General features: G+C 50.1%; 8 protein-coding genes and 1 non-coding gene across 9 annotated transcripts; 3 read left to right on the top strand and 6 right to left on the bottom strand.

Moving 5' to 3' along the window:
* Positions 1 to 1117: 1117 nt before the first annotated feature.
* VTN77DRAFT_2227 (uncharacterized protein) lies at positions 1118 to 4251 on the bottom strand (the record flags this gene model as incomplete). The annotated part of the gene is made up of 3 exons (XM_069418044.1): positions 1118 to 1350; positions 1408 to 3140; positions 3197 to 4251. 3 exons carry the CDS (start codon positions 4249 to 4251, stop codon positions 1118 to 1120), a joined length of 3021 nt encoding a protein of 1006 aa, XP_069279412.1.
* Positions 4252 to 7301: 3050 nt separating this feature from the next.
* On the bottom strand, positions 7302 to 9738 carry VTN77DRAFT_2226 (uncharacterized protein; the record flags this gene model as incomplete). Its single annotated transcript, XM_069418043.1, has 4 exons — positions 7302 to 7489; positions 7545 to 8686; positions 8734 to 9436; positions 9516 to 9738. 4 exons carry the CDS (start codon positions 9736 to 9738, stop codon positions 7302 to 7304), a joined length of 2256 nt encoding a protein of 751 aa, XP_069279411.1.
* A 3073-nt stretch (positions 9739 to 12811) lies between these two features.
* Positions 12812 to 14594, top strand: VTN77DRAFT_2225 (uncharacterized protein; the record flags this gene model as incomplete). Its single annotated transcript, XM_069418042.1, has 5 exons — positions 12812 to 12955; positions 13002 to 13109; positions 13239 to 13697; positions 13820 to 13871; positions 14002 to 14594. 5 exons carry the CDS (start codon positions 12812 to 12814, stop codon positions 14592 to 14594), a joined length of 1356 nt encoding a protein of 451 aa, XP_069279410.1.
* A 558-nt stretch (positions 14595 to 15152) lies between these two features.
* Positions 15153 to 15247, top strand: VTN77DRAFT_t43. Its single transcript has one exon. It is a non-coding gene; the product is annotated as a tRNA-Pro (tRNA).
* A 1619-nt stretch (positions 15248 to 16866) lies between these two features.
* VTN77DRAFT_2224 (uncharacterized protein) lies at positions 16867 to 17323 on the bottom strand (the record flags this gene model as incomplete). The annotated part of the gene is made up of 2 exons (XM_069418041.1): positions 16867 to 17113; positions 17196 to 17323. 2 exons carry the CDS (start codon positions 17321 to 17323, stop codon positions 16867 to 16869), a joined length of 375 nt encoding a protein of 124 aa, XP_069279409.1.
* Positions 17324 to 19656: 2333 nt separating this feature from the next.
* VTN77DRAFT_2223 (uncharacterized protein) lies at positions 19657 to 20019 on the bottom strand (the record flags this gene model as incomplete). The annotated part of the gene is made up of 2 exons (XM_069418040.1): positions 19657 to 19900; positions 19970 to 20019. 2 exons carry the CDS (start codon positions 20017 to 20019, stop codon positions 19657 to 19659), a joined length of 294 nt encoding a protein of 97 aa, XP_069279408.1.
* Positions 20020 to 21336: 1317 nt separating this feature from the next.
* VTN77DRAFT_2222 (uncharacterized protein) lies at positions 21337 to 22035 on the top strand (the record flags this gene model as incomplete). Its single annotated transcript, XM_069418039.1, has 1 exon — positions 21337 to 22035. The coding sequence occupies one exon, from the start codon at positions 21337 to 21339 to the stop codon at positions 22033 to 22035; it is 699 nt and encodes a 232-aa protein (XP_069279407.1).
* A 379-nt stretch (positions 22036 to 22414) lies between these two features.
* VTN77DRAFT_2221 (uncharacterized protein) lies at positions 22415 to 22786 on the bottom strand (the record flags this gene model as incomplete). Its single annotated transcript, XM_069418038.1, has 3 exons — positions 22415 to 22444; positions 22506 to 22602; positions 22689 to 22786. 3 exons carry the CDS (start codon positions 22784 to 22786, stop codon positions 22415 to 22417), a joined length of 225 nt encoding a protein of 74 aa, XP_069279406.1.
* A 1965-nt stretch (positions 22787 to 24751) lies between these two features.
* VTN77DRAFT_2220 (uncharacterized protein) lies at positions 24752 to 25204 on the bottom strand (the record flags this gene model as incomplete). Its single annotated transcript, XM_069418037.1, has 4 exons — positions 24752 to 24793; positions 24851 to 24870; positions 24956 to 25088; positions 25154 to 25204. The coding sequence occupies 4 exons, from the start codon at positions 25202 to 25204 to the stop codon at positions 24752 to 24754; spliced, it is 246 nt and encodes an 81-aa protein (XP_069279405.1).
* Positions 25205 to 26606: the final 1402 nt, after the last annotated feature.

Below are 26606 nucleotides of genomic sequence, written 5' to 3'. Positions count from 1 at the left end.
GGAATCGCGCACTCCGTACAGATAGTAGCAACTCATGAAAGAATGAGTTAACAAAGATCAGATTGTTGGCAGTGTCTTGCCTAACCATGCAGACAAAGACCCAGATAAACGGAGCCATAAGCAATTAATCAGACGTCAGCCACTAATCAGAGTCATCTCACCGGCAGTCAGCTGGCAAGGCTCTTCTTTCTTCTGCTGTGCAACCGGAGAGGACCAAGTCAAGCGCAATGCGGGCCCCGCCAGGCTTCTTTCAGCTGATGACGTGAGAAACGCCCAACACGCCAGATATGTGGATGAATCAGAAGGCATCCTGGATAGCGTCTCGCTAGTTTTTAGGTTGGCAGTTACGGCCGATTAGGTAGACATGTGTACGCCAGCCACCTTGGCAGTCATCGTAAGTGGACTGTTCAGGATACTGCCACTACCTAGCTAGGTAGGAGGCAGCTCCCAAGAAAGGGAGAGCATGTCTCAACGTCAATGCGCATGAAGGAGTTCCCTGATAAGAGATGAGTCTTTTATCACACCGATTCCTTATCAGGATATCTCTGGGGCTGAGCATAAGTAGTACGGATTACTCCGTAAATGCTGAGTCTTGCAGTGAACTCTTAGCGTGCGCTAAAAGGTGCTAAGAAACAGCTGAAAAATGGACACGAAGATGGAGGACATGCGCAGTAATCGCCTTGCAGCCCGGTAGCGCAGGCATCAAATAACAATTGATTTGTCGGAGATTTCTTCGACAAATGCTGACATTGACTCATTAATAATTATTCACAACCAACTAGAGTAAATCTGCTAACGAATCCAATCCTGTGAATCGGACCAGGCAATCAATTAAACTACAAACCCATGCACGTAGGGCTGACGCTAATCGACCGTAATACGCTCTATTTTATTCCTCCTTTCCATACATTGCTCTATACATCCGAGACTAGAACGATTAAAAAAGATTACAACTTCAACCAAAACGCCTACAAGTTCATCCCTCCCAAACAAAACGCCGGGGTATCAAACTATCAAGATCAGTCACGTGCGCTTCTGATATCCTCGCTGAGAGCGTGTTTTTTTTTGTCGTCACAACACATTCATCATCAAGAAAATCATTAGACATTCACGCGACTTAGAGTTGCTGTTTCGATTCCCACTCGTCCAGCAAGCGAGACACTTCCTTCAAGGAAACGGGTTTCGTCAGGAACAGGTCCACTCCCGCCGTCAGCGCCTCCGTCTCGTCGCGGGCGCTGCTCAGACCGGTCAGGGCAATGATCGTCGCTGGCTTCTTCTCATCACGCTCGTTTTCCAGCGCGCGAATGGCGCGAGTTGCCTCGAAGCCGTTCATGACAGGCATCGAAATATCTAGCAGATTGGTCAGCAATGGCTAAGTTTCGTTTTCCGAAAAACTGGCCAACTTACCCATGAAGATAATGTCATAGCCCTCTGGCCTTCTCTCAACAGCTTCGACCGCCACCTTGCCATTCTCCGCCGAGTCCAGAACTCCAATGTTTCGTCGCTTCAAGTACGTCAGGAGCAACCGCAGGTTGATCTGGTTATCATCCACCACCAGCACATTGATGGGCCGTGACGTAGACGAATGACGACGTTGCTCGCGGGGCGACGGAACGGGAGAAATCTTGTACTCTGATACCGGGGTGGCAGCGCGCCGACCACCTTCATCAGCAGCAGCCTGAGATGGCCCGTTTGGAACCCGTGGCGACTCTGGATGTACTACTGTTGCCGTGGGTGGCTCACTGCGGTGTCGCTGGTCAAGCAGCCTCTGAGGACCCTCCTTGGCCGGATCAGAACTGCCCGCCAGATCTGCGGCCTCTAAAGGACGGGTGCGATCTACCAAAGGCGAATGCTGGGACAATTGTTTCACGCATCGCAGAATGCTCCGCGCCAACTTGTGAGGGCCACACGGCCGACGTAGAAAATCGATGGATTTTGCCAGCGGCGTCCAGGCTCGCCGGTACGAGTCATAATCAATGGTATTGCTGCACAACACAATCAGGGCTGATGAGCGAGTGGAAAACTGAGCCCTCGCCTCCTCAGTCAGATCATAGTCTTGGGCCACTAAGATGTCGACAAAAGCCCGGGTTGGCCACGACTCGAGCTTGAGACCGAACCAGTCAGTAATATAACGAGCGATAACGCGCGACGATTCGGAGTGGTTGGAAGCCTTCGGATCATATCCCAGGATCGCGACCGCCTTGTCGGCATACTTGAGCCGCAAGACGCGTATATCCTCGGACTGCAATTGCTGGTGTGACCGCGAGGCGGCGGGTGCCACTTCGTCCGGGGACGGTCGGACTAGAGGCAGAGACACCTTCACTACTGTCCCTTCTCCCGCGTGACTTCTAATGCTGATGTGGCCTCCCATCGATTTGACAATACTGCGAACGATGGCGAGTCCAAGACCGGTGCCAACTGCCAAGGTGTCTTCCTGCGCAAAAGGCGTATACAGACGCGCTCGAAGAAAGTCTTCCGAGATGCCCTTGCCCGTATCCGACACTGTCAACAAGATAAGGTCGCCCGACTCTTTTCGACTCATCTGTGCTTCATCGGCCTGAACTGTTTCCAGACGAAGCGACACACGGCCACGCTCAGTGTACTTCATTGAATTGCCGAAAATATTCATAATAATCCGACGTATCGCACCGGGTTGGGTCCTATAGACCCAGTTCCCTTCTTCGATATCCACAATGACTTCCACGTCAGGGCGGGTGACATTTTGCCGGTCGGATGTCGATAGGGGACTGGTTGTTGGTTGCGATAGAACCGAGGCTGGAGATGACCCGGAGGACGTGGAACGGCCGTAAGCATGGCCAAGACAGACCCCTTCCACTACCTCTTCCGCTAGCAGGGCGATATCTTCACAGACATAGGTATCGAGAAGAGCTGCCATGCCGTCCACTCCCTTCATGCTGTCAGCTTCACGCCGATGATCACGAGACCGTTTGACCTGGCGCCAGCTTTTCTCGAGCGAGACAATCTTGCTGAAATCAAGGACCTGGTTCATGGTGTCGAGCAGGGTGCGGCCGCACGCGTTGATCGTCTCCAGCAAGGACTTCTGAAATTCATTGAGATGTGTACCGTCCATGAATTCACTTGCCGCCAGAATTCCGTGCAGAGGACTGCGGAGCTCGTGTCTGTAGAAGATAAAGTTAGCTTTGATTCCTTCCGGGGAAGCCAAGCAGCGGCGTACGAGATGCTCCCGATAAAATCACCCTTCTGTCTATCGGCGATAATGGACTCGACGCGACTGTATTCGGCCATAATCGAGTACCCGAACCCCATGACGGAAGCAAGCTCCACGGAGGAGCTGAACACCTGCGTCTCGTTACAGTTCCAGCAGAAACAACCGGCAAACCATTGCGAGCTGGCGGGATTCCAGAGAGGGACAAAAAGCACCTGACTGGCATTTGGAAAATATTTGCCCAGCTGGGCCGTTTCTGTGGCGCGCCACTTCTTCCCAGATCCACGGACGTCCGTCGACTTCACGACCGAGACGGGGGAGTCGGGACCGGGCTTGTCGTCATCGTCGGACGAGGTGAAAAGACTCCGGTCACTGTGAAACGACCAGATCTTCCCTTTGGGATAGCGCCGGAAGACCTGCTGCAGGAACCGCCGGTCAAAATTGGCAGCCGGACAAGTCGATGTTGAACCCGGTTCGGGTGCAAATGGTTCATCGTTCGTCGATATGGCCAGGACGGGTGCCGTGGTTGGGGCGTCATCAAAGTAATCAGATCGGCCTTTGTCACCGTCCAGCGGGCTGTTGCTGCTCTCCAGAAAAATCACTCCGCTGTCACCGGTCAATTCGAGACTCTCGCGGATGAGATTTGCCGCCCGTCGGAAGGCCCAGACATTGCTGTGCATCTCGTCTCCTGGCCGACTTGAATCGCCCTTGTTCCCGGCGGTGAGCCAGTCGGGCAGTGGTGTGGTGACATCGGACGATGTCCCTGTTTCCATCCTCTCCTCCGACGACGACATGCCGGGATCACCACTCTGTGACAGCACCGGTGATCGACTGGGGCGAACATCGACGCTGCTGCCGCGAGAACCCCGTGAACCCCGCGAACCCCGGGACCGGGTGAGGGTGGCAGGGGGCGAGGTAGACGCCCGAATGGAATCGGGATGGCGCGAGGAATGCAGACCGTCGACAAAACTCGAACTGCCTTCGACGAAGCAGCTCAGGCCGCGAGAGAGTCGGGCGGCACGCCGTCCTTCGGACGCCTGGCGGCTGACACGGAGAAAATCCATCGCCAAGGCGGCCAAGGTACCCAGGGCGTCTTTCTCCACATCGGTGAGTCCGGATCGAGGCTCAGGATCCAAGACAAAAAACGCGCCGATGTTGATCTTGTTCTCTGTGGTCAAGGGAGTGCCTGCGTAGAATCGGAAGTACGGGGGGCCCGCCACGAAGGGAAGTTTCTTGTAGGCCTCATCGGCGCTCAAATCTTCGACGATATGGAATTGATAATTATCCTTGTCGGATGGAGGAAGCGCGACGGTAGTCTATCGATTCAGACGAGAATTAGCTTGCATTAGGAGTTGCAAGAAAACAGACGCAGATGAGAGAGACGATAACCTGACGCATTCTCACCTGGTTGAGTTTGGGCCCAAACCGGGTATCGTTGGTGCATCCGATCCAGAGAGCGTCTTCTCCCGGGGTGTGCTGATCGGCATGGCGCAAATTCAGCGTCCGAGTGGCCTCAGCCAAGAAATATTCTGTGTCGCGGTCCAGAACACCAGAGGGAAATCAGTATCAAAGCACCCGGAACATGTCCATTGGTCTGTATCGGCGGAGGTAAAACACCTACCTGATGATGGCACGTTGAGCGTTTAGTCGCAGGGCGGCCAGCTGTGCGAAGGACGTTAAGGTGGTGTTGGGGCTCACAGGGCCCGTGGGCACAGACGGCACCGAGGCCAAGGCGGCGCTAGCACCCTCGACAGCAATTGTGGGATCTGACACCGATCGCGCCGGGTCCTCCTCGCCAGGTGGTACATACTGAGGATACAGGAGGGCTGCCGGGTTGGCGGGTTGGAAGTAACGGTAGAGCTCGCGAAAGCGGCGGTCATCGCGACGAGCGGCAAGGCGTTTCTGAGAGGCGGATTCCATGCTTGGTCAGGGAAATAAGGAGTCGCCAGGGCGACGAAACCCAGGGCATTCTCTCCACCCGTCGAATAGGGGGGTTTGCTCGACCAGATCGGAGGCCTACGATACGACTGTCGTTCTCCCTCCGAAATAGACCGATGAATGACGAAAAGAGGGAACCGGATCACAGACGGGCAATCAATTGGAAGGGGGGATGGGGAGAGAAGGAGGGAGAGGGGGAAAAGAGAGAGAAACGAGAGTCAATTCCCTCAGAGATATGTGACATGAAAAAATCCCCCGAGAAGAGAGGAAAGAGAGGAAGCAGTGAGAGCCAGGACCAAGGTTCGAGATGTCAGTTGGACGATGGTAGCGGGGTGGGGCCGACCAGCGCAGGTTTCAACGGTAGACAAATGGGAAGGAGTGAAGCGAGTGGCAGAGAAAGTTCTATGAAAAGCAAGCTTGGAGAGACAAGATAACAATTAGAATAATTAGCAGCGGGTGCACCAAGCCGCAGTCTCGTTGGCTGGGTTAGGAGCTTAAAGCCGGTTCAGAGGCTGACAGTGCAAGAAAAGCCGCTGGGGAGGGGCTAGAACGGGCCCCGAGGGCAAGATTGCGGGATTGAAGGCACTAGCATCATACGTTGCAGCAATTAACAATTTAACAGCAAGCTTAGTAGTTTCACTTGACAGCCCCAGCTAATGTCTAAGGAGACCCGAAAAATAAATTAATCAATTGTGATTTTTCCAAAATGATCAAGCAAACAAGAAAAAAAAAAGACCAACCGTGGAACGGTAGACGAGCGGGGCTCTGGTTCGAGGCCAGACAGCCACGAGACATTCCACCAGTAGGACGGTAGCATACTAGCAACGACTACCCAGGCGGGTAGTGGTATTAATGGTTCTTTTGACTCTGGGAGCGTGGAAGTTGGCTGAACCTGACAGTAACCTTGGAACTTGGCCAAAGTGGAGAAGCAGGCGCACCAGGGACGATCCCCAATCGCTGATTAGATCTTGACTGACACGCGCGATGACCGGGCCGACTCAGGTCTTCACCCTGTCATCAATCATCATTCATTCCTGCCTGCCCTGTGGGTGAGTGGTGAGTTGTGGCTGCAAGCTTGCGAGGTTCGGAATCCACCGGACTGGGACAAGCGCTCGATGAAACAGAGGCAAATGACTAAGCAGATCCAAGGATGATGGATGCTCAGCCGTTCACCGCCTACTGCTTTCGTCAGCTGACTCAGCTTTTGGTGGAACCATTGCTCCGGATTAGGTTTAGCGGTGGCAGAATTTCTGCGCTATGCCACCTTAGTCTATGGAGGGGACTGATGATAATGCCTTAGGCCGAAGAAGAGGAACGAAAACCAAAACCACCATGTCTGGACACTATCTGGCCAGTCTTCAGACTCCAATGACTCCAATGAAGGATAACAACTATGAAAGTCATTTCAGTTCGCTTTTCATCTTCATCTGAAGGGGAAGGAATGACGGAGATGAATTGAATGTACGGTATTGGCATCAGGTAGTCTGTGAACACGTGACTTTCCAGTTCACGTGCTCCCATCCACCATGGATGGAAGACTGCAACAAGGAACAGCGACAACAATGAGCACCTCCCCAACGCCTAGGAAGTATCTCAACAGGCTCGGACCGTGATCGGGGAAAGGAACTAAGCACAAACCTGGTTGAGGTTAACCCAGATGAGGAATAGTCGAATTGATAATAATAACTGAAGACACGAAGTCTAATGAACATTAATTCGGCCTGTCTTACCATTTGCGTGTGTCTCAAGGGGGTCAAGGCGATTCTCAGGTGCTTGCCTTTCTATCCCGTTCCCTCTCGTTCTCCGTTGATGCATAGACTGGCCGGTTTAGGTAGGTACCTACCTAAGATAGGAAGGAGGCTATGATGTCATACCTCCAATCGCCTAGGAGCTATGTAGATCATCGTCACAAGAGTTTAGATCAACTCACCCAGATGCAATGGAGAATGAATACTAATAATAGCGTACACTTTTGTGGATGTATTCGTAAACATAAATGTCATCTTGCATGTATATAGACGTAATCATCCCAAACACGTGCAAGAAAATCATCTCTCGTCGGAGACATCAAAGACAAGGCAATCATGAAATCATGGACATAATGCCAAAAACATGCCAAAAAAAATGTCATAAATGCAGGGATATGCAGAAGCCAAAATGCGCAAAAATGATGCAATCAAAACTTCTCCATCAGCTTCTTCCGCACCGTCCACATGCGCGCGCGTTTGCCGAAAATGTACATGGGGATCGCGGTCAGCAGGCACGCCAGCTGAATCCCGCCCACCGCGAGGAAGACCTTCCGGGAGCCATCGGCTTCAAGCCAATTGACGAAGAAAAGGGAAAAGACCAACCCATGGAAGATATCTAGAGTTCAGGTTAGTGGATACCAATAAAAAAAATTCAGGAGACAGAAGCATACTCTTGCTGAAATTCAACGTCACCAACGCCTCTCCCGCATACTGCCGGTAGCTGTCGACGCAAAAGGTAATCGATGTGGTGCTGCCCAGCGAACACCCAAACGAGATCAAGCCGAAGAAAATCGTGGGCACGATCCACGCATCCCGTTCCTGCGCACTCCAGCCGAAACCCATCAGGCCCGCTGCCGTCGACAAGGCCACCGGGATCGCCATCACCAGGCGAAACTCCGGCTCGTAGATGCCGCCGTTGCGCCGCGTCATAAATCGCACCACGATGTCAGACACCTTCCCCGCCACGGCCGTGCCCAGGATGCCTCCGACAAACGGCGAGATGTACACCAGGCCCGTTGCCAGCGGGGAGAAGTTGTACGTGTTGCGTCCTTGGTAGATGTGTGCCACGGATTCCGACAGCACGATCAGCCAGCCGATGGACAAGGAGTACACCAGCGCGGACCACAGGACGGACGGGTACGCAAAAAGGATGAACGGCCGCACGGCCACCCTATACCACTTGTCGCGTGCCAGCCGACCATTCCAGGGTCGGAGCGTCTGGATGTAGGGGACAGGAGGCCGTTCACGAAGCCTGTGCGTGTACAGGGCTGAGGGGTTCATGGTCAAAGCATGATCCTCCGAGTCTCTTCGAAGCGGAGACAATGAGACCGGCCGTGCAGCTTCGAGATCGGGGGCCAGACTGACCGCGTCAGGAGTGGCAGCGTTGTGGTGCTCATGTTCATGGTGGGCTACTGCAGGTGGACTGGGCAGGGCAGGAGATGAAGGTGTGTCCGCATCAGCGAAGGTGACACCGGGTACATCTCCCGGAGGATGCTCGCCAATCGGCTTCTCATCAGACTGCCCAACCGCCATCTCGCCCTTTTTCTCGTCGACTTCGGCATCCGCAAATCCAACATGAGCGTGCTTCTTCCTCTTCGTGGCGGACGGGCTTTGGACCTGACCAGCTTTCTCCCCGGCCGGTCGAGGTTCGGGATGCCGTCCCCGAAAGCCGTGGTGGACCAGGTCTGATACACTTCGATACATATGGGGCCGCTTTGATCGAGCACGCGGACGAGGCGTCCGATCCCAGAACGTCTCGGGGACAAAAAAGAACAGCAGAAGCAGACAGCCCCCAACAATCATGGCAACCACCCTATTCGATGTGAGTCAGATTTCCACGATCGGGGGTGGGAATCCTACCAGAAGACCCAGCGCCATCCATGACTCTCAATGATGGCGGCACTCACCAATGGCACCAGGTTCTTCCCGCCAAGAAGCAGGAGGGTATAGATCCCAACCCGGTACGCACGTTCATGCAGGAAGAAAATCTCTGCGATGGTTGCGGATGGCAGACACTCCACCGGACTCACCGCGATACCTTGGAAGATTCGGGCCACCACCAAACTGGCATAGTTGGGGGAGAGGGCACACCAGACTGCTGACAGAATGAATAGTGTGGCCCCGAGTAGATATATCGGGCGTTTCCCCCATAGGATGGCGGTCGGGGCCATGATCACAGAGCCCAGGCCCAAGCCCAACATGTATAGACCGGTGGTGTACGCGACCTGTTGGGTGGTCACGGAGTAGTCCTGTGCAACCTCGTCGAACCCTGCGGCCAGGACTGGGGTCATACCCCCACCCATCATACAGTAGAAGCCCAGCGACAACAGGGAGGCATCCCGGCGCCACGTGGGCCAGTTAAGGGGGTCATTCAGGGAGTCGTCCGGCTGAGGTTCCAGCACAAACCGGCCGTCTGGTGTTCTCTTCTTCTGGGGAACCACCGACCGAGAGGACGATCGCGATGGTGGATACGGCGATGGCAAGGACGAGGCGGACGTACGGGCTGGCTGGTGTCTCAACCCCAGAGGTTCATTTCTGTTGGAAGCAAGGAGAAGCACGGTTCCTAAAAGTATCGAACGTCAACACGCTGTGATAGGGGATATCTAAAGAGCACGCCAGCCCGACGCGAGAGCTGCACTTACCGGGAACCTCGTCAGTCTCCTTGTCACTCAGGATCCCCAGCGTCCATTTGGAGCGGTTACCCCATTTCAGATCCTTATCGGATTCGGACTCGCTCCCCGTTGACGCTCCCAGGAATCTCCTCCATGGAAATACTGTTGAGCGCTGAGGGTGGCGGGGACTGTTGTCTTGCGGGGCACTGCCCTGCGGTTTCGAAGGAGAATCGACTGCACTATCGGAGGCCATCGTGACGATAAGACTGGAATATTCGTGTAATCTAGTATATCATAAATCCTATACTGCTTCGTACAGGGATAATCCGGTCAGCAAGTGAAGTGGATAACACAGGTGTAGTTAATTCACCTCCAGTGATATCTTGAGACAGGAATTGATGACAACGCCTCTCGAAGTCAAGGTAGAACCGTCACCAAAGAGCAGCAGGCTTCCAAATCATCCTTTAACGCTTCGATAATATAGTCTATTGTAATCAGGGAAGTATCGTTAAGGAAACAAGGGAAGCACCGTTATCACCGCTCACCGCGGGACAAAGAGGGCGTAGCGACCGAGCCTGGAGGACATTCTGCAGAAGAAAAGAAATACTAAACGATCATCACGACAGGAAGAGGGGACTGATTCTTTATTGCACGCAGAGCGCGGCTAGCAGAGGCGCAAAGCAGCATCGTGATGCATTCCATCAGCGACGGGAAGCTTCTTGTCGGTGGCCGGTGACCCATTGATGGACCGGTACGTGACGGTACCTTGACTTGCAGCTGATTTTGGTGGGGATTGAAGTACCCGAGCGTACTTCCTACCTGCTTCGTCTTGGCTGCTCTGCCCCAGACTCCACTTCGGCCAGCCACCAAACCAACTCGACAGCCATTGATCCTTAATCAGACAACACGCATCTCGAGCAGTTATCTCTGCTTGGTGAATCCAAGAGTGCACTACGGTAGCTATTATGATGATCTCCTGCATGGCTTCGACTGAATGGCTTAGTCTGTTTCACTGGTTGCGCCGCCAGCCCCTCGCATCTTGGAAACCGGCATTTGCTCGTTCAGACCCCTTCCGCCGTCCAATAACACACTACAAGGTACGGAGTATTATCTATCGCAGAATGATGAAGGGCAGTCTCCAATACTCGATTTCTCTCTTTCTCTCTTGGCCAAACCTACTTTGAAGCAATCTGCTTCAATCTCTACCAAGGTACGGACATACGCCATAAATCCTGCTGACCTCTGCTGCGGCCAATCAAGATAGACGATACGAGAGCCCCGCTGATCTAATCCGCTGCAATGATAACGCTGTGCACCGCGACTGCGTCTGCGCCAAGTCCGCACGGTAGCAAGCCATGACGACAGCCCCATTGCATCATCTGACAGCTGGGGAATCCTGGAGAAACCTGGGGGGGAGATCCTCTCGACGTTTTTCTCTTGGCTAACTGTCATCGTGCAGGTCATAGCTTGCTTTTTGCGAGGTCGGAGAAAACAAATGAAGTCATACATTACTGAATGGAGAAATCACCACGTGAGAGGACAATGGAATTATTCCAAGGCATTCTTAGAGTTTACGAACTCGGGCGCGTGACCGATCTGCATCGGTTTTCAGTGTATAGAGCCATCAGGATAGCAGCAAGTTTACTTATAGTGCTCTAGAGGATTCCATAGATCAGTAGATTCCAAGGCCTTGATGATCACAGAATGCACCAGTTAAACTACACAGCCTCGCACCTTTCTAAAAAAAAAATCAGTCAGCGAGGGAGGTGAAGGCAGTGGCGATATAAAAACCTCAGCACAACTAGAACTACAACTACAGTCCGTTAGGCATATGCTAGGTCAGCGTGGCAAAAAGATGTAGCTTGAATCTTGATGCAATCAAGTCCATAGATCGACCACTTTGAAGAGTATGATGATATATGCCTCGTCTCCAGATTTCCGAAGTTAGTATTGAATATCCTTCTATGAAGCGAAAAATTGGGTTAGATTTGGAACTAAGAGAGCAATTGTGCGATCTTTCCCCCTTTTCTTTGGACATGTGCTAGAAATGGCACGAACAGTCTCTTATTCCTTCCGTCTCTTAGTTCTTTGCTTTACTCTTTAAATTAAAACGAAGGTAATGAATGTCAGAGGTCCCAGACGCATGGTGGCAGATTGATTAGCCAAGGAGCAAGGCAAGTGTTATGGCGCTCCCTTTTTGGCCGAGTTTGCAACAGGTAATTATGTAGATAGATAGTAGCGAAACAATGCTGTTTTGGGACCAAGTCCGCTAGTTATGGAGGAATATACATAGTCAGACTTTTTGGGCTGAGATTCTCAAGTTGTTTGTAACTCTTGAGTCTTACCAATTAGTTAACTTGTTTTTTTTTTCGTTTATTGTACCTGAGGAGGCCTGGATAAAAACACTATACCTAACAAACCTTACAGGTCTCTCTTCGCTTGACTGGGAAAATACTTGGTCTATGTCATGGACCTTTGCCCCTGGGGTGTATGTACATACCTCTAGTAGGTATGATTTTTATTATCTACTTTCTAGGTGGGCTCCCTACTCATATTCCTTGCAATATTCTCTTTGCCATATTTTTAGTATCAATTGGGTAGTCTTTATATCATATACTTTCCATGTGGCCTTCCTACTTATATTCCTTGCTATAGTTCTCGCCAAATCCCTTTAGTAGTATTTGTCTCCCTTATTGATGCATATCCCTTACTAATAGCCTAATATATAACTGATGGATGTAATCCCTTGTCAATTTATATATCTCTTGCTAATTAGGTAGGGGCTAGGCACATTTCATAAATTTGGTATGGTGTATGCTTATGTATATATGTTGCTTTTTACAGCCACGTGACAGTGTGCAAAACGGAAGTTAGGGTTTTTATAGTATAATGAAATGATTGACTTTGGTCGAAGAAGCTTCCCTGGACGATAAGGTATAGTAGGTAAGGCACATGATAATCTTCATAGTTTGCGGGGCTTCCTTCTATGACCTTGAAGCGCCGTCATTATTATTCAGATCGTGTCAGCAATCAACTAATATCTTTTTTTTTATCTCCGTCCTTTTCAATTACTGGCATCGAGCTTGTATTATTCTAAGCAGGTCATGGAACAGTCAAACTGACGTATATCTTCAACATCTCTCTAGACAAAGCTTTTTTTTATTGGCTTAGGCTGTACAGGGTCGATGAGGTTCATTTCATTCAGCTTCGCTGCAGTACAAGCGACGATACGAGATCGAAATCAGCTCCTAGCCACTCAATTGACGGAATCATACACTGGAATCAAACTCTCGCTGCTTCCAAAGTGCAGTCTTGGAGTTGGAAATATGGCAGACTACACCGCAGCAATGGCACTGCTTGAAGCCCTGGTCGACGCTGGAGTCACATACCTGATCGTCAATCTGGGGAGTGACCACCCAGCGTTCCTGGAAGCATTTGCCAAATGGAAAGCCGGGGGAAAGATCAACTCCGTATCGTCACCGCTCCAAACGAATTAGTCGCGTGAACATCGCGCAGGGGGTTTTTCAAGCTACAGGGAGAATGCAGGCTCTTCTGGTGCACGTTGATACTGGAACGCTCAATATGGCCGGTGCAATCCACAATGTTGCTCGAGCTCGGATACCGGTGCTCACCATTTCAGGTACCTACTACTAATATACAACCATTGACTGTACACCAATTCTATCTGGTCGATGTCTCACAGCGTATAGGGATGACGCCAATTACAGAAGAAAATGAAATAATAATTGGTAGCCGGAATCTGAGCAGATCATCTGCAAATCGTCAAAGGACCCTCAATATGATAGGCGAATTGACTCTTTGAAGGAATTCATCCACTACCTCCAAGACACGATCGACCAGCGCTCCATCATGAAAGAGTACACCGTCTTCAACTCCGAGATGAGAACTGGTAAGAATGTGAAGCAGATTGTTCTTCAAGCCAGCCAGTTGGCCCAGAGCGTGCCTCAGGGTCCGGCATACTTGATGGGCGCGCGTGAGGTCTTCGAAGAACGCATCAATCCGTATGAGAACAACAAAAATCATTGGAAACAAATTTCTCCGGCAGGGTTATCGCCCCAGAGCGTTAAAACCATTCGAGAGGCTCTTCTGAATGCACAGCTTCCTGTCGTTGTCACGACGTACCTGAGACGGGACAAAGAGGCTGTTGCAGAACTGATCCGTCTTGCGGAGGCACTGGGAGTTGCCGTCTTTGTAGGGATGCAGATTCTGTCTCTTCTTATTCTGAACCACTGATTCTTTCTGGGAGGTGTTGCCTACCTATCTCAACTTCCCCCATGATGACAAGTTTTACCTAGGTAACCAACTGGAGTCAGGTGCCTGCCGACTCCGCCCTCCACGAGGCGGATGTGATCTTGGTACTGGACTGTGATAAAAGCGGTTTTCCGTCCATCAGCAGAGGCGCGAATCTTCCAGATCGACTGTGATCCATTAAAGGTACAGATATCGCTCTTCCACCTTCCTGCTGAACTGTCTTGTCAAGCTAATGTCCGGACAGCGCTGGAACAAATCAATACCTCGATTACTGCTGGAGATGACGTGATATCCCGATTCAAGAACATCCAGCACAGGGTCAACAATCTGAGCGAGTTGCATCGCGCGTACATCGATAGCATCACCAAGGAGACTGAGCCGACTGCAGACGACATCATCATGCCGCATTTTTTGCTGTCCCGATTGTGCGCACACCTCGACGACAACAGCATCATCCTGAGCGAAGCCGTCTCCAACTACCGCGCTGTCGCCGATACCTTGCGATGCAACGCCTCCGATTGCTATTACACGTCCGGGGAGACCACTCTGGGGTGGCACGGCGGAGCCGCTATCGGCGTCAAGCTGGCGGAGCCATCCAAGACCGTCGTCGCGGTGACGGGAGATGGGAGCTTTCTCTTCTCGATTCCCAGTACGGTCCACTGGATGGCGGAAAAGTCCCGGACACCATTCCTGACGGTGATTCTGAACAATCGGCGCCGGAAGGTACCGATGCTATCGGCGATGGTGGTGCACGGCACAGACGGCCACAGCAGTCGGCGACCAGCGGTGATTGATGCCTGGCTGACCAAGTTTGATGTTGGCGATACAGAGGGTTGATACAGATTCGTTAATTTTGTTCCGGGAACAAAAAGAATTAACTCCATAGGTGTCTATCTATGATGGTGCTGCAATATATCACCATCCATATGCCTAGGCAATGCTGGGCAGGGTAGCAACAAGAATTGCATAAAATATATATAGTGTACGGTATGTAAATACATACTTCAATTATCGAACTGAGTATTGCCTGCAAAACAGTGCTTTTTTTTTGGTGGTTGTTGTTATTCACAGAGTTGATGCGTGTCTCAGCCTTCCGATTTCAGAAATGTTATAAAAATTCAAACAGCCTGCTTTGTCTTGACTACTTGGTCTCACAATTCCACTTGGCACAATAGATAAATAGAACCCTAAACAGCACACATGCATAACAATTAGTTAGCAAGTTAGCAAGTATATACATACATACACACCTTGAGTTCCAAGAAAAAAATATTATTATTATTAAGGCTAAAATTATCAACAACCGCCAACAATTTTTCCACCCATCTTGGAAGCAATCGAGCAGATCTGACCGGTCCGGCTTTTCTTCTTTTATTCGGCGGCCGCTCGGCCAAAGGGCCAATGGTCTAGCTGGCATGATTGCTGTTTTGGGTTTGATTTCTGTCCTTCCTGTATACAGCAGGTCCCGCGTTCGAATCGCGGTTGGCCCCGTTGCAACGCTATTGTGTTCCAATACCAAAGCATTCTTTTGTTCTTTTTCCCCCTTCTTTTTTTTCTTTTCTTGTTTTTTGTTTTTTTTTTGTCTTAGCTCCTATACATTAATTGAGTAATAATAATGAGGGAACGGATGTTCTTATCTTCGAAGCTTTTGTTTTTTTCCTTGTTCATGTCAGATCCCCCCTAATGGACAGAGTACGTTGCGAAGCAAATACAAAATACAGTCACTTTCATTGTCCCCATCAAGTACATGTACAAATATGCCTCCAGATATTATACACATAATCGTACAGGACATAAACTGAAAATACAGTGATATAAGTAGATAGAACGGCGTACAGAAATAGTTATACGGCTATAATAATTCAAAGTCTCACTGTCACAACACCAGGGACGGACTCAGTGCGCCTAGGACGACCACTAACGACCAGACCACCACGTAGGAATTGTAGGTTTGAATAAGTGTAGTTAACCCAGTAGGGCTTTCTTCGACAGGACAATCACAAGACCACCACATAGTAGTAGGAATTTTCAACAGGTGTAGTTCCACGCAGCGCTCTTTTTTTTTTGAGGCTGCATGAGTTGACCACATCCACGTTCTCGCCATTTCCCTTCCACCACACTGCACTGATGGGATGCCATGTTTATGGAGATGATGAGGACTGTCCAGGCACCTCATTGCCATTGGTCACTTGCTTCGTCCCACTCCAGCATTGCAGCTATGAGGCGGTTAATCGATAACTGAGGCAGATACCGTTGTCAATTCTTCTGGAGTGTTCCGAACGTTCGCGTGGCGTGTCAGTTGTAGGGAGAGCTCAATTTCCCAACTCGTGTCTGCACACCCAATGGCCGCAGGGCAGCACCATTATGCAGGCACACCATCCAACATCGTGCATCGTCGCCGCGAGTATGATTCTTCTGGAGGCAGACAACACGGAGGCCCTCTAGAAGGGCTCCTCATCTGGTAGCACCACGTCGGTGCGAAATGGACATCATTGTATGTGCCTTGTTGTGTTTGAGGAATTTTTTGTTCAGAGCCGCTGCAAATTACCGTCCTGTCGCCAAGAAGATGTGAAAGATATGTAGAAATGCTGTACATATCTCTGGAATTCGAGAGACTGATTTGTCAGGGTAAAGTCATTCTGGTGAACCTTCATAGGCAAGAAGACTATCGCCCTCGGACTATCCTATATTCACCTCCGCGTGCGATGCGTTTTCATGTCATAGGGAGGGCCAAGATGCAGAACCAGAACTGTTGGTCTTTTTCTCAGGCTTGTGTGCTGCTTCCTCCAAACGAAGGGATACTTAACGTATCCAAGGAAACAAAATATGCATGACTAGATAGATGCAGGGGCAATTGCTTGTCGCCACTTATGGCGGGAGAACCAACGACAGCCAACCCACAACCTATCGAACTCTGTGGCTTTGGCATTGGAACAGCACATGTAATCCAAGTATCATGCCCGTGAAAAGAGTGTCGGCCACAGACAACCACTGTTGATGCCATCTGATAACTGTGAGACCATCGAGTGACAAAGACCGAATCGAATTTATTGAGTCGAACTGCCCCCCGGCACTTCACCATTGCCGACCCTCTCTCTGCAGCTGGAAATTATCCATAACCTGTTGAGACGCCCGCAACGTTATTCTCTTCTGTCGGTCTCTGACACATGTCACAGCTGTAGCTGACGGGCGACGGCTTGTGTGCAGCCTTTGCAGACTGCACACCTGCACCAGAGAGGTTGGCCTCTCTGAGAAGACGCTGTACGCGAGACAGCTCAGCGCGGAATTTACCAGGTACCGGGTCGCAGTCTTTCTTGAGCTTGGCGCACCGGGTGCACTTGGCAAATTCATGGGGCCTGGAGCAGACCAGGTCAGGGTCCTCGGCGAGTTGCTTGGAGCACCGCAGGCAGAACGCCTGGGCCTCGCCGGGAATGGCACTGGTGACGGAAGTTGGCGTCCGCAGCACTTGCTTTCGACAGGTAATCGACGCCAAATATTTGTGAGATCTCTGTTTTCAGCATGCGAGAAGCGTCCGTAAGGAGGATGTCGAAATCATTGGAGCTCATGTGTGAAAAATCGTGATCGCGAAAATGTTCTAGATGATACGGCTCTGCGCCCCTGAAAGAAGACGCTGTCCCATCATATGTACGCTTCTTGAAAATAGATTAATCAAGCAGGGAGATTCATCTGGTTCTTCCGGGTTCTTTTCACAGTTGCCATTCCATGGTCTTTTGCTGTCCATGTACGGACGTTTCCGACCTCTGCACGCCGCTTCACATTCGATTTCAAGACTTGGGAGATACTGGTTCCTCTCACGGTTTCCATGACCTGCCCATGTACAGTATGTCTGAGACATTTCCGACCTCTGAACGCCACTTCGCGTTCGACTTTCAGACTCGAAAGATGATTTCAAGTATTGTCCTCACGAGTTCCTCTCATGGGTTCCTCTCATGGGTTCCTTTCACAGTTTCCTTTGCCGGTTTCCATGGTGCCAATGTACAGACATTTCTGGCCTCTGCACACCGCTTCTCATTCGTTGTTTCTCCAGCAACATTTGTCAGGGGGCCCAGATTGTATTCAAGCAATTTATTGATTCTTGCAGCAAACCATTCGACTAACTTGTTCCAAGTCGGGAGATCGACTGAGGCTTTGAGTCTCGTCTCTTGAGCATAACGGCGTATTCCTGGTGAAAATCGCTCTTTCAGTTTCTCGACGTGATTCTCATTAAACCCCCTGTTTAGTCCTTTGGGCCAGACAGGATTAAACAGTCGAACATCGGTGATTATAGATTTTAAGACTCGAGAGATTTCGAGTTGGTCTGCAAACGAACATGTTAGCAAGGAAGCACGCATACGCAGCATGAATAGGGCCAAACAAGAAATGAGAACGTACAAAAACTGTCGAAAGGCTGGCGTTCAATAATTGAAGATTCTGAGGAAACGACCCGCGTGACCTGCGCCCAGGACTGAAGAGGTCGTTGACCACCACCAGCTTACGCAGGCAAAAGGATGATCCTGTAAGGAGTCTGGCGTATATTTCCATATTAAGGATCCTATCTTCACAAATCCATGGTCAGTTGCAGGATCGCATTCGTTTTTCACGAGGCACGGATAGGGCAAAATCATTGTTGCAGATTTGCTTTTTCCAGCGCAGAGAGCGAGCAACAATGAAGAACAGGATTCGCGAGGCCCATTATGGTCATCGGCGCTCCAATTCACATTGCCGAACGCTTAATGTTGTAAGGCGATGGCACCATATCTCACGAATAATGTGACTCTTTTTCATAATCTTGGATGTCGCTTAGTCTCCTGTAGGGCCTCTGCCCATCTAAAGGGCGAGTAGGTCTTCAGGCTGTGATGTTCCTGATGATGTAGCCACCGTAGCGATCTCGAGAGAGGGAGACGTTCAATCGGTTGGGTTCTCGCATGAACCGAGCTCATTAGAAATGCTCGTGTCAAAGATGTATACATCTCGCTTGCCCCCTTGGAAACCGTCTACTGTCTCCACTAGGGTGTTGTGGACATCCTAGCTTTGGTGTCTCTGCTGCAGCTTGGCGAGGCGCCCCTTATATAAGTGGCCCTGGGCCTTGTATGCGACCAGAATCAGCACATTCGAAGGCACTAGGATGCTTATCTGATAGCTTTGCCGACGGTGATTAGCTGCACCAGCTGTGCTTGTTCGGGTGGCTGGTATTGAAATTTCAAATATCTCAAGATCTATCAGAACCAGATCTGCCAGCCGACATAGGCTGATTTGACCGCTGTGTTTGATCCTCTTTCGACAACTTCCAGACATCAAGATGAAGTGAACTGAGGGTTCAATCCGTTTCGGATCACTGACGAGGCAAATTAAACATGCTCGTTGTATGCTTTCAATGCCTTTTCGTGGTCTTCGTATGCACTTTTTAACATACGTGTGATGCTCTCTCTGCTCTTTGATAGTTCTCTGCGACATATCTCTGAGCTTTGACATGCAGGGACACCACATAGTTGACTGTTGAACATGTAAGTGCACCCTAGCTCCTCTGCTAGTAGGCAGTTGTAATCGCGTTCTGCAGTATGAAGATCCCTCAGACTCGAAAAGCGTTCAGTACAGCACTCGTAGAAGAAACCATGAGGATGTGAAGACCAGTCTAGGCACCATATAGCGTCATTGCTGCTTGAACCAGGGTCTTTCCTCTTCCAAAGATGCCTTTGATGAGACTGAATCCTCCAGTCAGCTTCTTGAGTAGATCTGATGCGACAAGCTTAGTTCGGTTCTACCTGCGGACTCCATGGACTGAGTCCTAAGTCGGATCAACAGATGATGGATCAAGATCCTGAAAGACGCCGACTGGATACAAGGAAGCGACGCCATGATTGAGCGGAACAGAATGCCATAGTTGTCTCCATTTGAGTTGTTATTGCGAATGGTAAGAGTCGGGGAGCCTTAATAGCGATGATTTCAAGCGTCGTTCAGCAAGGTCGGAAGTGGTAGGGAAGAACAGCATTCGCAGGATTCCTGCAGGACGAGGCATTTCAATCTCCATGATTTTGGCCAAATCATGGCAGTAGATGTCGTTTATGAGCCTTGAGGACTGGCTGCTGTGACAGGAACTCGTAATAGAGTTCCATCGCCCGCATTGTTGACTGCTGTGCTGTTGACTGCTATGAACGGATCAGCTGCAATCCAAGAGATGATTATTCCTGCCCGCGGAAATGATGATTGCTTACCTGCAGATTGTAATAACGATGCTCTCATATAGGACCAGAATTGTTCGCATTTCTGACGCACTTCCTCTCGCCCGACCCATCCCTAAAGTGACGAACAGCCTCAATCACAGATTCCTTTGTTGTGAAAGCCATTTTTGCAAACGCGTCTCCGCTATCCTCCTTGACGATGTTCTCAGAATGCGAATGCAGTTCAGGGGTCGTCTGGCCGTTTGTATAATGGGTGGCCGTGCTCCTGCATCGTTGTATGGGTGCAAAACCCCCTTTGGAAACTTCTTCGTGCAACGCTTCTGGCCTGTTTTTTTTTTTCGGATCAACTTCCATGCACGGCGCATCGGGGTTTGAGACCTCTCTGCATTTGGAGATCGATGTCTTTTCTCTGTCAAGAACAATTCGCTTTTCTGATCCTGCAGCTTCGCCTGGATTTTCTGTAGGTAATCCATTAAGAATGACGCTTGTCAAATTTTGTATTCAGGTCCTTCAAAGTTGAGTCGCGATCAAGAACGAGCTCAAAGAAAAGGAAGAAGAGTAAGAAAGATCAGATATTGATGCTGTTCTGTTTGCCAATTCACGAATTTTCCAATTGATCGATAGAAAATCCGAGGCTTCTGTGGATGCACAGCGAGCAACGCAGCAAATCAGTAGGGATTGAAAAACGACAGCACCGCACAGTTTTGGAGCGAGCTTGTGTGAAATCCTCAGATCAGGTACGAGACATGCTACCAAACTGTGGGGAACACCGAGGCAATGCCTGAACACCAGCTACCATGAGCGTGAGAGACTCAACTATGAGCTCAGCAAGATGCGTGATTGACTTGAATGATTGACGAAAGAAGAGGACGAATTTTGCATCCCAAACGGTATAGCAGGAGCTCGAAGTTGAAGTTGGCCCCGACATGGAAGGTGAAGTGCGATAAGAATTCCCCTAGCAATCATTGCCAATTTGTTCAGGCTTTTGTTTTCCAGACGCTGACGCAGCCGAATGAGAACGCTTGATGCTGAGATGATTGAACATGACCACAGAGACACGAGGGTGAGAAGGACCCTGTCTCAAGCTCCGATGTCGCGCATGCTCGCTGCTATCGGGCACAAATTCAAATTCAGCGAGCCTGGTGATTGTTGCGTGTGCTCGCATCGAGGACACCGTCAAGCACACTGTCCTGAACCCCGTGGCATTGTGGCAGCACCTTGTGCAGATTTTAACAGCCGGGATTCCTTTGAGGAAAGGCGAGTATACAACAGCCAAATCAAGCTTGATGGCTATGTCAACCTAACCAGTTCGTCTGGAAACAAGTCGAGGAAAGATGAAAGTAATGAAGAAGCGCAAAGATGTCAATTGACTCGGCATTGAAACGGCATGTCAGCCACGAATGGAAGTGCAAATTGCGAACGAACCAGTATTCATGCGGCCAGCATGGAAGGCACCGCATTATGACTACACCGACTCAGCAGGTCGCTTGATAGCAAAGGATGCAATCCGCTTTGATTCCCAGTTCATGGATCCTTTAGCACGAGCGCAAGAGGCCCTTTCTCTCATACGACGACGTCGTGAATTGTTCCAAACTCAGTCGGACGAGTTGTCCCAGCGGATGAAGGAATGGCGTATCCACAGACGGCGATGGGAGCTCCAACTAGTCAAACGCGAATATGAAGCCGGCAACCTCCAAATTTTCCGCCCGGGATTTTCGCAGCGGGATATCGATGACGCCGAGAGGCAGGTCCTGCAAGACGAGGAAGCGGAAGAACAAGGGCACTTCTCGGTGTGGTACATCGGTCGACCCCCCCGGATGGAAGCTGAAGCAGGCGATGAACTCGTTTCGCAGAACCACGAGCAGATCCCGAAGGAGATGGCTCGTATGGAAGCGATTCAGTCGAAAATTGAGCGTCACATTGCACAGCTTACCGAGCAGCACACTCATGAAGTTACGTTGCCGGAACCGGTGACGACCCACCATGTGGTCATTGGGCGCACAAGGAACCCCCATCCTGGCGAAGTTGCTGTGGAAGTGCCCGTCGCGAGCATCTGCGGTTCAGTTTCCCCCAGTCGAGAGAAAAGATCACAATCATGACGAATCTGGGCTCAGTTGCCCAGTTCCCGGGACATTTGGGATGTATGGAGGATGTATACACATGAGAACCCCGGGAAAGCAGTAGTGGTGGATATAACAGTGCTCATCTGCTCTATAACGAAGAGAGACAGAGAGATGATAACATCTCCAAGAGCTGCGGCAAAAAGGTGGAGGAAGGATGAAATGACGCAGCAGCTGAGAGTACAACTTCAACAACCGTTGCCCTCGTGAAAGTCGAAACGTCAGGGCAAATCTGTATGATGCCGAGTGTGCAATCTTTCACATCTGCAACTCCATCTTGCAGCTTTCTCCTCGCTTTTTTTTTTTCGCGGACGCACCATGTGCTGATGCATATCTAAGCGCAAGGAGTTGCACATCTTCAAGAGCTGGAAGACGGATCGGCCGGTTCCTAGGAAGACTGTTAGCAACAACGCCAGAACAAGGGACAAAAGAAAAAGAAAAATACTTACGAAACTGACATTCGGTACCTCGACCGGCCCAGATGCAGTTCGCACAAGCTGCATAATAGGCGGAATGTCCGTCCTGGCCGGCGGCGACAACGCACTCCTTAAAAGGACGTGTCCGCGAATGTCAATTTGTAGCCTGCTGTCGCGGAAAAATCATGGCTGTTGCCAAGAAGATCGAGAAATTACTCGTTCGGACGAGTGCGTGTAGAGTAGGTCCAGTCCCTGCTTCTGAGAGCGTCGAACCAAGTATCCTCGAGAGGATCAACAGCTGAGCCAGGGGACATTGTTTCTGGGAATTTGTTCCTTCTGGCCATCGGACACCGTTGAAATGCTGGAATTCGCGTTTCATCATTTCCCATTCACACTTTCGCTGCATGCGACACCAGCGTTGCATTCGCTGATCAAATGTAGTATTGTAACGCCCAGCGGCCCTGGAAAAGCCGTTGTATGCTTTGGTTGACATATGCTTCGACATTCAATGCTCACACAATGCGTGTCGTTCCAAGACGATCACCCGCTGCAACTTGAGACGGCGGTGCTTGGAAAGGTATGACGAGAGCGCAAAAGAAAGCCGATATATCGATCTGCTCTTCGAAGGATAGTGTTCAAGGGTGACGCAGAATGCAATGGGCGTGTCGTTTTGTGAAAGGAAGTTGGCAGAAGCCTTTCCAGCGGGTGTCAACCCTGGTGATGCTGCTGTAGGTAACGCAGTGTCGGGTACAGACTGGGTCCGTGTCCCCCGTTTTGGGCGTGAGACATCCGCCTCAGCGCCTTATTTCAGTTTTCTATTGTCCGCAGAGATGAGGAAGCGGAAGGACGTATCGTGTAAAATAAAAGTGTTTTCCCAAGTTCAGAATATTGTTGCGTCGGTCACGGAAGTGCTGGTCAAAGATCCTGGGAGGATGCTGCTTGTAGTCGCCAGGATGTCTAGGACGAACATTGCGAAGGTCAGACCTGACCTGGCTGGCAAAAATGTACTGCTGTAACTGCTCCGGAGTAAATTCTTGTGCTCCGCAGAGAGATTCCAGCATGGCCGACTCGAGTTCTGTATGCTGGGTTCAAACCGGATCCGGCTTCAGCATTGATCCGTTGAGCCAGCTGACTAGCATTGCTCCCATCGAACTAATCATCCAGGTTTGGTGGCAGTCATGAATTTTGTTCGGCACCATTCTCCAAGGTCAAAGGAGGGTTTGTGGCTGGAGTTGGTGTGGCGACGATAATATTCGCATCTCGACGGGCTCTGTCATCAGTCGCCACTCCCCAAGGTTGATGGAGGATGGAGGATTCTCAACCGTGGTTGAGCCACTGTTCTCTGAGGTCAAGGTATGGTGAAACCGGCCATGGTGGGTTTGAGAAGGTCATTAGTCGCTTAGAAACAAACCATCAATACTCGAGCTTTGTGAGGATGAGAAGCTGTCCCGAATGTCGATATTGCCTCGAAGTTTCTGAATTGAGATCCGGTGCCAATAGCCTTCGCGTCCTGTTGATTGATAGAACAACGAGGGTTATTAATCAGGTATCAACGTCTCAGCTGAATCCTCCTCAGTGAGGGTATAGACGTAGTAATTGTCGTCTGTGAGGGAGCAGTGAAAGTATGGCTTAATATGCGTGAATCCTTCGTCACAAAACTCATATTGTGAGATAATCGCGTCAAGAAAGGCAGCACCATTGTGCTGATGCATCTCTAAGCGTGTCTTGATGTGTAGTAAGCGCTGACACTCATCACAGTCATCGCTATTCAATGAAGATGACAGTCAATGGAGGTGAAATAGTCGTGCGCGTTTAGCGATCCAGGACAAGAATGCAGATTCTTGCTTTCTCCGGGATCTTGTGTCGACGCGGTACGTCGGGAACTTCACGAAACTGCGCCGAACGATTCTGCTCAGGTGATTCGGACTGTGTGATACTGCCCCGATGAAATCTTTGAAGGCTGGTCCGGTTCACTCCATGAAGAATCCAAGTTGTGCTTTCGGTTTCGGTTTCGGTCAGCCTCCAAAAGTTGTTGGAGAAAGCTGATAAAAGTCCATGTCAAATCTGTCCTGTGTGATCACATCTGGATTCTCAGGTGCCATGACCCGGTGGTCAAACCCTATCATGGATCGACGCAGATTCATGCATGGCTCGGAATACGCATTCATGCCATCAACGTGCAGATATCTCTGGATTTGTGTCTCGACCGTTCTATCGATAAGGGAGTCCGGAATGGCGATTCGTAAAACTGCCCGCGGGGAAGCACTGCTGGACCTGTTTCAGAGTTCCCAGTCCTTCGTGGGGGATGTCGAAAATTGTTTCTGCTTAACCAGGTCGAATTAGCAGACGCCATCTTACATATGAAGTGTGTTACATACCTTCGGTCTCGTGAATTTCTCTGCCAATGGACAGGGAGATGGAAATCATTTTTCAGTATGGGACTCCATTGACTTTTCTCCGAGAAACAGATCTAAGAAACAGACCTATCTGCGAGGTCGGATAACCAGACTGGGCTGGGTAATTGTGAAGCCTTGAGAAGTTGATTTCTATAAGGCGGAACGTAGCATATGGCAAGAGCACCATGGGCGTTGAGGTACTTTCCAATTGCAAGGAAGCCTGTCTTGGAAGGTTAGCCTGCAGAAATAAGAGGACACGGAGTGATGGGGATTGGGATCGCTCACATTCTCTGACGAAAGCGGCAGAAATTGTATGGCAGGTTCGTCAGTCAACATGCTTGTCGTTGATGGACTTCTGAATTCCACCTTTAATCCAAGGGAACAAGCTTGCATTCCGGTCTCTGATGTTGCTTCCAGAGACCTGATCGATCGGCACCAGCTCGAGTCACGAGATTGTGGAAATCGGAGGACCTTTCGAATTCAATCCGTGACGGGAGACCGCATCTGACGTTCTCCAGCTACTGCTCTTCGCGTTCGACTCCGTCATGTCCGTCTGCGAAGGTCGACTGGAAGGGAAGAGGCAGGTGAAGACACTGATGCGTGTCCTTCAGGGATAAACAAGGGTAATGGATGGCACGATAAGTTGTTTGATGATGATCAGGCCAGGAACAGTTGATAGACAAGACAGGGGGAAGGATGAAGCTTGAGCGGTGATGGACGTGTCTTGATGCATGATGTATCATTTGAAGCTGAAAGGCGCAATGCGAGGACTTGAACCAGGATAGGCAAAGTCCTTTGCAAAAGAAAGAAAGAAGATGAAGTTTATAATATGTAAATATAGGAGTGAGTATATTGCTAACTTTCTTTCCTGAGGGAGAAGCAATATAGTATACTCAGAACTTGGGGGTGTGAGAAAGAAGAAGCAAAAAAAGTGCAGCTGGGGTGGGCAAGAGGAGGATATTTATAACCCTTCCACCAGGATCAACGGTAGAGCATGAATCAAACAGGTCGCTTAGGAAACAAGCGTGAATCAAATGGCTCGGTGAGCAAAGAGGGTGAATCATGCGGCGTGAGCCGATAGGTAGAATACGTTGATTCCTAACTGCCTGCGTGAATTGCAGCGGCAAATACAGAGAGTGACGGGGAGTGCTGCAATCCAGTGACGACCAGATTCAGATTAGTATGTGAATGTTGAGAATCTGAGCAGGATAAACCAATAGAAGATATAAGGGGGTAAATTCTGCACATCTGGTATCTATAGTAGTGATGAGCAAACAACCTGCTACTTGATTAGTGACGTCCTAGATATTTCTGACTAGAGTATGGTGAATGTAACTTACTGACAAGTGAAGCCACCTGCCGCTATGTAGTGACGACCAGATTTTCCGTAGCAATCAGGAAGCAGGCAGAGATGCTGGCAGAGAAGCTGGCAGAGGGACGGAAGCTGTGGCTGTCTGTAGCCAACGGGCATGGACATAGATACGGTAGGAAGTTCAGTGATCAGACCAGCCTTTGGCCAGCAGCGGAATATTGGACAAGGAGCCTTCTCACAATGTAAGGTTGCAACTCGTGAAAATGGATAATAGAGGTTGATAGACCTATTGGGCCGGTCTATGATATTTCCTTTCTTCAGTAGTAATGTACATTATGCAGCGGAAATCGGCCAGAAGTTTTCGTCGGGCTACTCTTTGAATCCGAGAAGGTGCACATCTTTAGCAGATAAGGACATCATTTCCGT

Source organism: Rasamsonia byssochlamydoides, assembly GCF_041956645.1.
Source record: "Rasamsonia byssochlamydoides strain NRRL 3658 unplaced genomic scaffold VTN77scaffold_17, whole genome shotgun sequence".
In the NCBI taxonomy this organism is placed as follows: domain Eukaryota; kingdom Fungi; phylum Ascomycota; class Eurotiomycetes; order Eurotiales; family Trichocomaceae; genus Rasamsonia; species Rasamsonia byssochlamydoides.
The sequence above is the reverse complement of the archived record's forward strand: the minus strand, read 5'-3'. Positions and strand labels throughout refer to the sequence as shown.